The sequence below is a fragment of the Vulpes lagopus genome, chromosome 14, assembly GCF_018345385.1.
Source record: "Vulpes lagopus strain Blue_001 chromosome 14, ASM1834538v1, whole genome shotgun sequence".
Taxonomy (NCBI): Eukaryota; Metazoa; Chordata; class Mammalia; order Carnivora; family Canidae; genus Vulpes; species Vulpes lagopus.
In genome coordinates, this window is record NC_054837.1 from 6,863,186 (window position 1) to 6,876,699 (window position 13,514).

General features: G+C 44.9%; 1 protein-coding gene across 1 annotated transcript in view; it reads right to left on the reverse strand.

Annotated features, from left to right (window-relative positions):
- Positions 1–9,894: 9,894 nt before the first annotated feature.
- The window catches only part of RNLS (renalase, FAD dependent amine oxidase), a 242,966-nt gene continuing 239,346 nt past the window's right edge, over positions 9,895–13,514 (reverse strand). Inside the window, exon 7 of the mRNA XM_041728490.1 lies at positions 9,895–11,549. Coding sequence (XP_041584424.1) covers positions 11,397–11,549 — 153 coding nt within the window. The 3' untranslated portion in view covers positions 9,895–11,396. The remainder of the gene's footprint in view (positions 11,550–13,514) is intronic.

Sequence of the window (13,514 nt, forward strand, 5' to 3'; positions counted from 1 at the left end):
GAGGGAGAAGCAGGCTCCATGCAGGGAGCCTGACATGGGACTTGATCCTGTGTCTCCAGGATCACACCCCAGGCTGAAGGCGGCACTAAACCACTGGGCCACCAGGGCTGCCCTCTTTCCTTTTTAAAAAAAATTGTGGTAAAATATGCACAACACCAAAGTTACCGTTTTTAAGTGTATAGTTCTTTTTTAAAAAACGATTTTATTTATTCAATTGACACAGAGATACAGAGAGAGAGCATGAGTAGGGGGAGGGACAGAGGGAGAGGGAGAAGCAGATGCCCCACTGGGCAGGGAGCCCGACGCCAGACTCGATCCCGGGACCCCGAGATCATGACCTGAACCGAAGGCAGATGCTTCACTGACCGAGCCCCCCAGGCGCCCCTCAAGTGTACGGCTCTGTGGCAGGAAGCTCACTTGAGCTGTCCTGCAGCCATCGCCACCATCCTTCCATCTTCCCTCACTGAGCCTGTGCACGCGCTCAGCGCCAGCCCCCGTCCCCTCTCCCCACCAGCGCCAGCAGCCACCGTTCTGCCGTCCAGCTCTATGAGCTGGACTCCCCTAGATACCTCATCTAGGTGGACTGCACATATTTCATGACTGGTTTATTGCACTCAGCGTAAGCTTTTGGCCACGTTGTGGCCTGGGTCAGCATTTCCTTCCCCTTGGAGGCTCCGAGATAGTCTGTGGTCGGCGGACACCTCCTGTTCTTCGCGCCTTCATCAGTCATGGAAGCTTCCACCTCTTGGCTACCGCGACTCAGGCCACTGTGGACTTGGGTGCACACACATCTCCCCGAGTCCCTGCTTCCTCTTCTTCTGGGCATATGCCTGGAAGAGAGATTGCCAGCTCGGTCACGTGGTAATTCTATGCTTAAAATTTTGAGGATCCACCATGTGTTTCCACCGTGGCTGCCCCGTGTCACGCTCCCACCAGCATGCACAAGGGTTCCAATGTCTCCACATCCTCTCTAGCACTTATTACTTTCTGGTATGTTTTGCTTTGGTATGTTTGTGGATAACAGCCATTAGTGGCTGTGAAGTGGCATCTCATGGTGGTTATTTTCTTTTTTTAATCAAATAAAATATGACAGCTTGCCCTGATTTTCAGCAGCCAGAGGGGAAATTCAATCCGTCATTTGGTGGGAGGTTGTAGAGATTGCTCTCCCCACTTTCTAGAATCATACCAGTGCCTGGAGCTGGGAAATTAGAGGAATGGTCTCTAACTCAAAACCACCACAATAACGTGACAGCTCCCTGTCTACCCTCAGAGGCTCTTGGCTTCCAGGGAAGCTGTGTAGATGAAGTAGGCAGGATTCTGGCTCTACAGGGGCCTGGCCATCTCCCTGAGGGTCTCTCATCACGTAGGTTTTCCAATCTCATTCTCATCCCAACCTGGGCCCACCTATTTTAATCATGGGAACACTTTATCAACTGGCTTTCAAGTAGTCTGCATAATATTTCTCTTTTATTAATTTTCAAATCATTAATTATTTAAAACAGAGAGGGTACAGAAAAAAATGCAACATATTCCCTTGAACTCACAACTCAGTTTTAATACATTTTAACATTATGTTTTGTAAAAAACATACAAGCAGGGCAGCCCGGGTGGCTCAGCAGTTTAGCGTTGCCTTCAGCCCCGGGCGTGATCCTGGAGACCCGGGATCGAGTTCCGCATTGGGCTCCCTGCATGGAGCCTGCTTCTGCCTCTGCCTGTGTCTCTGCCTCTCTCTCTCTCTCTCTCTCTCTGTGTCTCTCATGAATAAATTAAAAAAAAAAACTTAAAAAAAAAGATACAAGCATAAAAGAGACCTGTGCAAGGGTATTTATTACGATGTTTGCAATAGTAAAAATTTAAAGCAACTCAATGTCCATCAGTGGGGAAATGGAAAAATAAACTCATAGACTCGTAAAATGGAAGAGTGTTACAGTAATGAAAGTGGATAAACTAATCTATGCATATCAACACGGAAAAATTTCAAAAATATAACAGAGGGGGAAAGTTCTAAATGACTATATAGATTATGCTGTAATTTAGAAACTAAAAGAACATTACCATATTTTTATGAAAACAAAGTCAAAGTATAAATATACTAACATAATTTAAAAGTACTAACATAATTTGAAAAAAAAATGTAAATAATAAAAAATAAAATGATACAATTTTAAAATATGGGAGTAGTTTCCTTGTGATGGAAGAGAGCAACTAAAAGGGAATAGAGACAGGATTTCTATCTGTATAATTTGTAATTCCTGAAAAAATAAAATGAAAATGCCAAAATTTTAACCTTTGGTAAGGAGTTTTCTCTATATTAAAGATATTATACTTTTACTATTAATAATTTCAAAGTGGTGTTTTAATAATTGGTCTGTAAACCTTTAGTATCTTTTTCTAAGAGTTTTAAATATCTATGTCTTCCTCTATTTTTTAGGGGGGGGGATGCATATTTGTTTATATTTACCCATTTAATGCATTTGGAAGTTATTGTAATGCATGGTATAAGGATAGAACCACATTTGACTTTTTTTTCTTTCTCCTTCCTTCCCTCTTCCTTCTTTCTTTCTACCAAAGAGATAACCAAATTTCCTGAAATCATTTGTTAAATAATTTGTCCTTATTGGTTTTGAATGCTCCCTTTTCACATTGAATGCTTTTATGGCCATTATTTTCATTGATTTGTGTCAATTCTAGAACCAATGGTAAACTGTTTTATTTATCCAATTTTACAATATGTCTTAAGAGCTGATAAGTCCCACATGTATGACCTTCTTGCTCAAAAACTATTAGCTATTTTCACCTGTTCATTTTTCCCAGATGAACTTTAGAATTATTTTTTTTGTCTTAAAAGGTCCATTGTTGTTATGTTTAATTCATAAATTGATTAGAGGAAAGTGAAAAAATTAATGATATTCACTATTCCCCTTCATGGATATGGTATATCTTCCAACTTATTCAAGTGTTTAAAAAATATCATTTGGCAAAATTTTGAGAACAGTTCCTTGTATAAATTCTGGATATATCTTCTCAGAGATATTCCTTTGTATTCTCTGTTTTTTTGTTAATAAAAATATATACAAGATATATTTGCATTGATTATCATACCATCTAGAAAAGTTACAGAGCTTTGAATATATGTAATTCAGGATCCCTAGCCATGTCTCATTAATTCCAGAAGTTAGTTCACCTGAATTTTCTAGGAGTATAATCATATTGATGGCAATCCTAACTATTTTGTCTTTCTTTTTTTAAAGATTGTTTTATTTATGAGAGAGGGAGACAGGGAGGGAGGGAAGGAGAGTGAAAGAGCAGAGGGAGGAACAGAGGGAGAGGGACAAGCAGACTCTGTGCTGGGCACTGAGCCCGAGGTGAGGCTCCATCCCAGGACCCTGAGATCACAACTTGAGCTGAAACCAAGAGTCAGAAGCTTAACCGACTGAGCCACCCAGGTGCCCCCTATTTTGTCTTTCTTTCCATATGGTCACATTTAAAAAAAAAAAAAAAACTATGTTCCATGCCTTGATGCATTCCTTAGAAATTTCAAGACGCTGATGTGAGGGTTTTTTACTTCTTCCCAATTTAATGTAGATGGTTCCACTGATTTGTTCCTAATTGTGATACTTGTTACAGTTTTAGAATAGTCTATCCCTCTAAGGTAGCATCCCCCTTTTCTGAGTTTACCATAAGCCTTTACCAGTAATACATGTTAATTTTGTGATATAATTGTCAGTGTCCATTGAAATAATTGTTAAGGTTTTTATTTTTGCAACTATTAATATGGATTATCAAATGAATGGATTTCCTAAATACAGACATACCCTGTTAGGTCCTTTTTATAATGTAGAACTTACTTTTCTCAATTAAGTGACATTTGCTGATTTCTTTTCTCCACAATGGTCTCTGTACCATTAACATTTTGTTTTCTGACCATCTTTTGGTTTGCATCAGATAGTTTGTTTTCCAAAGGGTAAATAAGCATGGCTTGTTGTAGTGGTTAAGACACGGTGTGTGAGTTTGAGGTGATTGTCTTACAGGAGTGAGTACTACACTAGGTCTAACTCTCATCTTTAAATCAATTCTAATGAAAGAATACCAAGAAAATGAAAATGTAAGCCAATAGACTTTCACTGTCCATTGCAGGTAGGTAATAAATCACGGTAGCAGCATTCGCTGCCATGGGAGCTATGCTGTTTGCATGGGGAAAGCATTACGTCCCCCACTCTGGTGCAAACACACCAACTACACAGAGATGGACCATTGTAAATGCTGTATTTCCAGACGTTCCTTCTGGCTTTTTAAGAATGTAGTGCTCATCTTCACTAAAACATTTTCTTCTTCTTCTTTTTTAAGATTATTTATTCATGAAAGACAGAGAGAGAGAGAGAAAGAGGCAGAGACACAGGCAGAGGGAGAAGCAGGTTCCATGCAGGTAACTTGATGCGGGACCAATCCCGGGACCCTGGGGTCATGCCCTGAGCCAGAGGCAGATGTTCAACCACTGAGCCACCCAGGTGCCCCTAAAGCATTTTCCTCTTTTAATCATTTACTTATTCAACAAAAATATATTCAGGGTCTACTATGTGACCTACCATATGCTAGGTGTTGGGGAAATATTTTAGATAATTTAGACATGATCACTATCCTTACAGAACTTGCTTACATATTCCTAAGTAAGACCCAAAGTTTTTTCATTCTCATTTTTTGTACCTTGTCAGAATTTAGGAATTGTTTTCCATTTCCTTTGCTACATGTTTTAAGTACATAATCTAGCTTCCTAATTGCTGATGGTCTGAATGTTCTTGAATTAGTCATTCAATATGTGCCGGGCATGATTCTGGATACTGGGGATTCCATAGAGAAGGAAAAAGACAAAAATCTTGGTCCTCATGGAGCTTGCTATATTCTAATGAAATCTCAGTTCTAAAGCTTTGCAAGATTTATTCAACTTTCATATGCTATGTGTACCGTACACCATAATATGTGATATATAGGCACTAAAAAAAAAAATAAAAAAGAAAGAAAGAAAGAAAAAAAAAGAAAGAGAAAGAAAGAAAAGAAAAGAAAAAGTGAACCAAGCATTCTGGAAAGACAACAGTGTAGAAGTTGGTACAAAAAAAGGGATTTGTGGCTAATAATTATTAAATTGAAATTCACATAAGCTCCCTCTCCAGGTAATTCAATTATCTGTAGTCTTAATGAATTCCAATATATAGGTCTCCAGCTTTTCAGGTAGGATATTAAAAACAGACTCAGCAGGCTTCTGTAATCTGGCTCATTACTTTGCTCGAATTTTTGGCTTCGTAGGCAGAAACCTTTAAATAGTAGGCAAAATGATGAGAAGTGAAGCACAAGTGTTTATTAGGCAGTTTCAAATGGTAGAGCAGCTCTCCCACATCTTCCCACCTCCAAATAAGGACTTGCCAAATACCGGCAGGCAGCGTGAAGTGAAGTAGGAGATCACCTATTGACTCTGAAGAGAACCGATGCGGGGGGGGTGGGGGGTGGGGGGGGGAGGGGTGGGGGGGGGTTGGGAGGGGGAGGGGTGGGGGGGGTTGGGAGGGGTGGGTCGGTACCGCTGTGATTTCCTCCTCTACTGGGGACAAGGCTGGTACAATTTTGTTCTACGGGATCATTCTGTATCAGCACTGTTTCCCTTTGGTATGTACTAAAATTAGAATAAGAAATGTTAATTAGTTGAATTCATTCGTTTGCTGGATCAACAGATTTTTACTGTGCACTTCCTGTATGTCAGGCCCCGCTTCTGTGGGTCTTGTGGTTTGGGTGGCAAGTAGATGCTAAATGAGTAAGTACACATGCGAGTGGTGTCACAGGGCAGGAAGAGCCGATTGGCTGGAGGGAAGCCAGGTGCCCCGTAAGTTAATGAGCACAGCAAGAAGCCATAAGGGCATTGATGCATTCGTTCACTCAAGAGTCAACAAGGATTTCTGAACAAAAATGACTCTGAGCCCAACCTTGCAGTGGCACCTGAGCACAGTCCCCAGTGAGCTTCACAAACACTGGCTTGGCTTCCTAGCCGAGTCTAAAGCATCTCTACTACTTGTAAATGCAGTGGTGGTTGGCGAGACGGCTGTCTTCCTAAGTCACAGTTCACTAATGATAATAGTAACGCCAACAGCTCAAATTTATCGAGCATTTTCTAGCTGCAAGGCACGTGCTAAAGTCCTTACATCGATACTCTATAAGCCTCAGAGTAATCCTAAGGTGGGTAAAATTAGTATCCTCATTTTACTGGCTAACACCCTGAGGCTTAGAGACCTAAGGAACTGGTCCAAGATCGCACAGCTAGTAAGCAATCCACTTTATCCCCCCAAGTGACAGGGGTCCGCTTACCAACCTGGAGCAGAACGAGAGAAAGTGGCCCAGAGCCGGGCTCAGGTAGACACCGCCGTTCCGTTACCGAAAGGTTTGAAGAAACCCGGAGCTTTTCAGCTGGTGTGTGGCCGCGTATCTGCTCTCAGCATGCTCGCTCGCTCGCCTTGCCATCAGCTCTCCCAAGTGTCCCACGTAAATGCAAAGGACACTGGCCCTCACGGGAGCCTGCAAGCACCAGGAGGCTCTGCTTCTCCTTTCTCCTCCTCCCATCGTCTGTGTCTCTGCTGTGAACCGCTTTTTAACCCCTCCTGTGTGTCCAGCACCCTGCGAGGGTTGTTTGCATATTCACGCCTCTCAACAATCTTCGGAGTTAAATGAGATAAAAATCCTTGAACTCATTCCTTAGGTGATGAAGCAGGCTACGAGGCTGTTTAAGGGCCTCAAGATCACACAATGAGGCGCAAAGTCTGGATTAAAACTCGGATCTATAAATAATAGTGAAAGGGAATATAAAGGAAGGGAAAAGAAATGTTGGGAAATATCAGGAAGGGAGACAGAACATAAAGACTCCTAACTCGGGGAAACGAACTGGGGTGGTGGAAGGGGAGGAGGGCGGGTGTTGGAGGGGAATGGGTGACGGGCACTGAGGTGGACACTTGACGGGATGAGCACTGGGTGTTTTTCTGTATGTTGGTAAATTGAACACCAATAAAAATTAATTAAAAAAAAAAAAAAACTCGGATCTGTTTAACTCCAGAGGATGAGCTCTTAACTGCAAAGCTACCCGCGTGCCTTAAGGGCTTTATAAGGAGGCCTAGGATCGAGGAACAATGGACCAGATGTGTGGATCTAAGATAAGCCTGTATTTACATAAAGTGATAGGGCTGAGATTTAGAGGTTCTTAATCTGGGGTTCACAGACCTCTGAGCCTCTAAAAATAGATGGCGAGGCCTGCAACCCTCCAGAACAGGAGTCAGCAATTTTTTTTCTTAAAGGACCAGATCGTAACTCTTTCAGGCTTTGCAAGCCATACGGTCTCTGTGGCAAACACCCACCCCTACTGTTGCAAGGCAAACATGGCCAGAGACAACGCACACAGATGGGCAAGGCTGTGTTCCAATAAAACTTTATTTACAAAACCAGACAGCTGGCCAGCAGACTCCAGAACAGGGCAATGAGTATATGTGTCTATGTGCATTTCTGTTGTCACTCTCAGGAGAAGATCCACAGCTTTCTGTAGTTCCTCATAAAGATTCAAACACCCTGGGGGGCTACGAACTGGTCTAAGTGGCCTCCGAGCACCTCCAAACGCGGACATCCCAGGTTCCTAGGACTCTCTGTGTGTTACTGTTTTTATTTTATTTTATTTTATTTTATTTTATTTTATTTTATTTTATTTTATTTTATTTTATTTATTTTATTTTAATTAATTAGTTAATTAATTTATTTATTTGATTTTCTCCATGTGTTCTGAATGGACACGCTCTTCAGGGCTCCATATGCCGAGCAGGCCCACCTGCTGCAGGTCTCTGGGAACCCTTCTGCGGATGATCGCCACTGTCCGTAGAGGAGGAAACAAAGACCGCAGCACGTTTCAACCTTCCCTGGCTCCCCTGGCTGGATGGCACTGGCTGGAGCACAGGCCCCTGCCCAACGGGAGCCGGGCAGCTCGGGGCTGTGGCAGCTACTCTGAGGTCTGCTGGGCCCCTGTCTTCTTCCCGCGGATGACACTCTGGGTTCCACGGGGCCCTTCCCCGCTGGGGGCACTCACCTGTCTGCACCGCAGGCACGGGCAGTGTGGACTCCCAGAGTCAGCCGGGTCAGCTGGGGTTTGGGGCACAGGGAGGGCCACTGTAGGGCGTGCTTGACGGACACACGTCGGCATCTGTTCAGGGACCCCCTCCCAGGGCAACCTAGTTCTTTCTTTTACGCCTCCCCAGCTTCTTGAGCTAGAGGATCTTATTCGCTGCCTGTGATGACAGCAGCGTGTACGTTTGCCCTGCCTGCTGCTCCAGGGGGCACTTGTCCGCCCCTAACTGGAATCTTTGGGTGGACATCGCGGACTATGCTCCACTGCGTCCAGCACGGAGCCTGGAGCCACTCTTTGCATAGACCTGTGTGGGTTACTAGCACTGAGATCCCTGGGAGCGATCGACAGTTTTAAATTCTCGCATTACTTCTGAAAATCAAAATAAGTATTGTCCGACCAACTCGAATAAAAAGCCAGATTGTTTAAAATTTTAGGGGAGGGGGAGGAGAAAATACTAAAACAGGGAACCGCAAATACTAGGAATGCCAACGTGATTGCGCTCACGTTCCGGGTTTCTGAGAATGGAGGACTAGGCACGGCGGGAGAAGCAGGAGGCAAAGCAGAAGGCAGGAAGGAGAGGACAGAGGGCAGGGGAATGGGACTGGGGACAGGTGTGCAGAGGGCAGGACAGGTGCACAGCATCCCCGGGACCGGCGATTCCTCACAGCGAGCGAGGGAATGAGCCAGCAGGTGGAAATCGCGGAGTATCAGCCGCGGAACCTGGACTTCCGGAGCCTTTATCCCCTTTCAGACGCTGCCAAACATCACCTGAGCGTCCGTGTCGGCTCCCGAGGCGAAGGCGGGTGGGTGGGCCGCACAGTGGGGCCGGACCGGCAGCCAAGACCCCAGTCCAGCCCTGAGGGCCCGCCGCTGCCGCAGCGTGGTGCCCTGGAAGTAGAGGCGGGCTGCAGACACGCGGGCTCCGCCTCTGGGGTTTCCGTTGAGTGTATTACGTGCACAGTGTGTCCTCGTCCGGGCACACGCACGTATGTGTGAGCATATCCTTTACACAGAATACACGTGTGCACCTACTTGGGTGAATATAGACACGTATGTACTTGGATGCGTGTAAAACACCAGATGAATGTACAACTGACCTTGTTCCTTCTACTCACCAAGGTGGTGGGTAGGCAGGGGGCGGGGATGGTGGCATTTTGCACAGAAAGCTTGGTGACTCAATGAAGTGTCCTTTTCTTCCCCTCAGCAATAGCTGGTCTGGGATTACTACTGCCTTCCCGATGTTTTTAGACATACTTCTCCGCTTCAGAAATGCCAACGGTGAAAAATACCCTTCCACGGCTATAATTTGTCACCCTGGCTGCCTGAGCAAGAAGGACCTGCATAGATGCTTCAGTAATTAAGCTTTTCAACGCTGCATCATAAAGTCTTATTCTGGCGAAGGCTATATTTATCAGCTAACAAGTATTAAATCACCCCACTGCTCAAGCCGTTTCTCACTTAAATATGCTCCTTTCAAAACACAGCAGCTTTCCTTGGCTGGCTTGATTTAATAAAAGTTCTTGTTTGGAAATACCGCGGTGCTGTGTGGTCCTGTGGGCTGACGTACATCCTCCTCGGCAACTACTCCAAACACTGCTGACCCCCATTTCCCGGGGGCGCCAGACACCCTGGCCCTGGGTATCTTAGGGCATCCCGGCCATCCCAGTTTCGCAGCCCACTGGGATGCTTTCCAGCATAAGATCTTTTTCTGCCAATTCCAAGATCTGAAGGAACAGAGGTGGATGGAAATAAAGAACGCAAGCACTGGATACATTTTATTTCCTTATCCGGGCAGCAGGAAATTGGCCTTTTCCCTGCCGAGGTGGATCTACACATAAAGTGACTTTTCAAAATGACTAAAATAGTTCAGTACCAATGATTTACCTACTAAGCACGGTTGAGCCTTTGCCCGTAGGTGCCATAGATTTCTCAAAACAGATGCAGAAATATTAGGGAAACACATTTAAACAAGTGGATAATAGAAGTCCTCAGTGATGACCTAGAAGAATCTTTTCTTTAAGTAACTCGCCCCCCACCCCCACATAAGTACTTTTTTGCTCTTTTCTTTGGAGGATGCGCATTCGTGAGACGAATATAACATTGTTCTTAAAGCTCCGGGATGCTTTCAAATGGTTCCAGAACTACGTTAGTCAAACACAAGACAGTTGGCACATCTGAATGTCTTTTCTGCCACGTGTTGAGGGTAAAGCCAAAAGGAAGACAAATGTTAATCCAATGTGGGCCAAAACGATGAAAGAAATATCAATATTGTTCATCTCATCATCCCAGAAATCACATTCAGTGCCCTCTTCCGTTAGCGACAAGTGGCTTGTTTAGAAGGCCGGAGATCAATTTCTGTCCAGGCAGCGAGTGACGGGAAGCAGGTGGGTCACTGAAGCATGTGGGTGATATGCTGAACCAGTAAGTTGGCAAATATCGAACTATTTTAAGCGCATCTATTTTCCAGTTCAGTAAATTTTCTTGTTGTATTAAATTCATTAAGCCCGACGCGGTCGAAATGCCACAGCGCATCCTGGAGAGCGCGTGAAGGGAACGCACCAGCCAACGGGCAGCAGAGGGTGAAGATCGATATATTCTCTCTCGGTTTCTATTTAACTTTTACCTTTCATGTTAAGACTGAATTTTTTTTTTTTTTAAGGTTAAAAACCACCATATGACTTGGGAGAGTCGAGTTGAATCTGGTTATGTCGCGAAGATTCAAAGAGAGGTTTGTGGGTCCATTGCCCTGCAAACCACAACGGTAGAGACGACATCTACGACCTGGAGTTCGGGATCGCTTAGTAACTAGAGAGACAGAGATCACAGTCTGTTGTCCACAGTCTGGGGGAACCTTGTAGCTCAGCGACGGGCTGGCACACCGAATGCGGGACGCATTTGAAGATTAAAAATGAGGAGCTGATAAGAATAATCATTCTTTATTTGGAATGGAAATTTTCAAAAGAGCAAAGGTTTTGGAGCATGAATTGCTCCTTCGATCTGACAAGCTTCCTGGGGACCAGTTGTCTAACGAAGAGTCGTCACGGCAATTCAAGACGCCGCGAAAGGTGTAGGGGACAAGGGGTTTTCATCCTAGCATGGGGTGCTGTAACTACCAAAATCATAAAAATCAATTTTATACCTCATATGGAAAACTTCCCAGTCACTTCTCTCAACAAAATAGAAAGCAAAATAATCAATAACGGAAAACTGTGAACACAAAACCCCGAAGCTCATGTAGAGGATAAAGACACAGGTGCTAAATATGCTTCTTTAAAGCTTCCACGACGCACAAGGCCGAAGTGATGCAGCCGTCGAAGTTGGACTGGGTAAACGCGTCCCCTCCACACACGAGGAAAGGCTTGACGTGAAGGGTCAGCTGGCCGTGAGAGTTGGCAGCAGCGTTTGTGACCTGAAAAAGTAGAACACAAAACAACATGACGCAAAAAAAAAACAACACAAAAGGGTTGCAGTTGACATTCTCTGCCATCTTGTCCCGTGATGTCAACACTCACCTGTGAAGAGTTTCCTACCTGGAGAAAACGACACGGGTCACAACATCGGGAGCCCTTAAGCCCCTCCCCTAGCCCAAGCATTTACGCCGACGTTCCCAAATGTTGACATTAATTTCAAATTTAGTGGATCATGATACGTGCGCTCCACCACTGGGAAGTACAGTGTCATCGTCATCATTGTTGTCTCACAAGGGGGAAGATATTCATGAAACCATTTGCCAGTTACTGAGTCCCTGCTACGTGCCAGACAAGGCGAACAGAGACGAGATCGGGGACCGTGTCCTGGAGGAGTGTCCAGCTCAGCGCAGGCTGCAGGCATACAACAGTGTGTAAGGGCTAAGACACGGTGGACCGGCGGGTGCGGTGGGAACGCCCGGGGGTGCCTGGCCCAGCACACCTGCGTGGAGAGGCCTCAAGCGGGAGGTGATGCCTCATTTCACTTGAGTTCTAATGGATGCATCCGAGTCTAAGAATCAGGGATGGGGGATACCCAGGTGGCTCAGGGGTTGAGCATCTGCCTTCAGCCCAGGGCGTGATCCTGGAGACTCGGGATTGAGTCCCACATCGGGCTCCCTGCAGGGACCCTGCTTCTCCCTCTGCCTGGGTCTCTGCTGAATAAATAAATAAAATCTTTAAAAAAAAATAAAAGAAGAAAGAAACAGGGATAGGGCTTTCCAAAGAGAATGAGCAGCAAGCATGGAGGCCCCACAGTCCACGGGCAAGAGAGAACACAGTGTGTTCTGGAAACTGTGGGGTTGTCACACTGTGTGCGTGGGGTAGAGGGTGGGGCTAATCAGAGGAGAGGCAAGGTGAGAGGCACTTAGTGTTTCAAAACTAAAGCATATAATACTTATAAACACAGGGTCACTAAAAATATACAGTTACTACTTCTGAGGGGCACCTGGCAGTTCCATCAGTGGGGCGCCCGACTCTTGGCTCAGGGCAGGATCAGGGTCCTGGGTCGAGCTCTGCGTAGGGCTTTGTGCTCAGCGGGGAGTCTGCTGGAGATTCTCTCCCTCTGCTCCTCCCCACACTTGCAGGGGCAATCTCTCCATAAAATAAATAAATCTACTTAAAAAAAAAAAAAAAGAATAATGATATCCCTGTACAGCTTCAGGGGATGCCGTTCACAGAGCCTACACCTTGGCAGTTCTGTCTCTTATACGATATTTTCATGGAAAGTAATGAGCTAAGGCCCATGAGGATTTGTTTATTTAAAAATTATCCTCCCCCCTAAAAAAATAAAATAAAAAAATAAAAATTATCCTCCCCCAAATCAAGAAACATAACACACACTATCTGACCAAGAGGCTGAGATGTGGTTCTGGATGGGCTAAGCTAGTACGTGCTTTTGTGATTTCTTAAAACCAGAAGAAGTTTGCATAGATTTTTTTTTTTAAAAAATGTATAAACCATATTTGGCTTTAAAAAGATTAGGTACAATTAGTTCTTTGTTGAGTCACTAAAGGTACCAACATTTAACACCCTGCGTTGCTCAGGAACAAATGTAAGATTTTAAGAGCATCTTCTCGCCTTTCCAGAGGTACCTTGATAGCAGCAGCATCTTTTGTATGCACTGTAGGTAATCTTTTTTTTTTTTTTTGAAAACGACTTTATTTATTAGAGAGAGAGAGGGAGAGAGAGAACACGTGGGGCAGGGGGAGAGGGAGAAGCATCCCCCGCTGACCAGGGAGCCTGACATAGGACGCGATCCCAGGACCTGAGATCATAACCTGAGCCCAAGGCAGACTCTTCACCCATGGAGCCCCCCAGGCACCTCCTGTAGATGATTTTTTCAAACAATTATGCCACAGGGGGAGCCTGGGAGGCTCAGTCAGTTACGTGTCTGACTCTTGACCTCA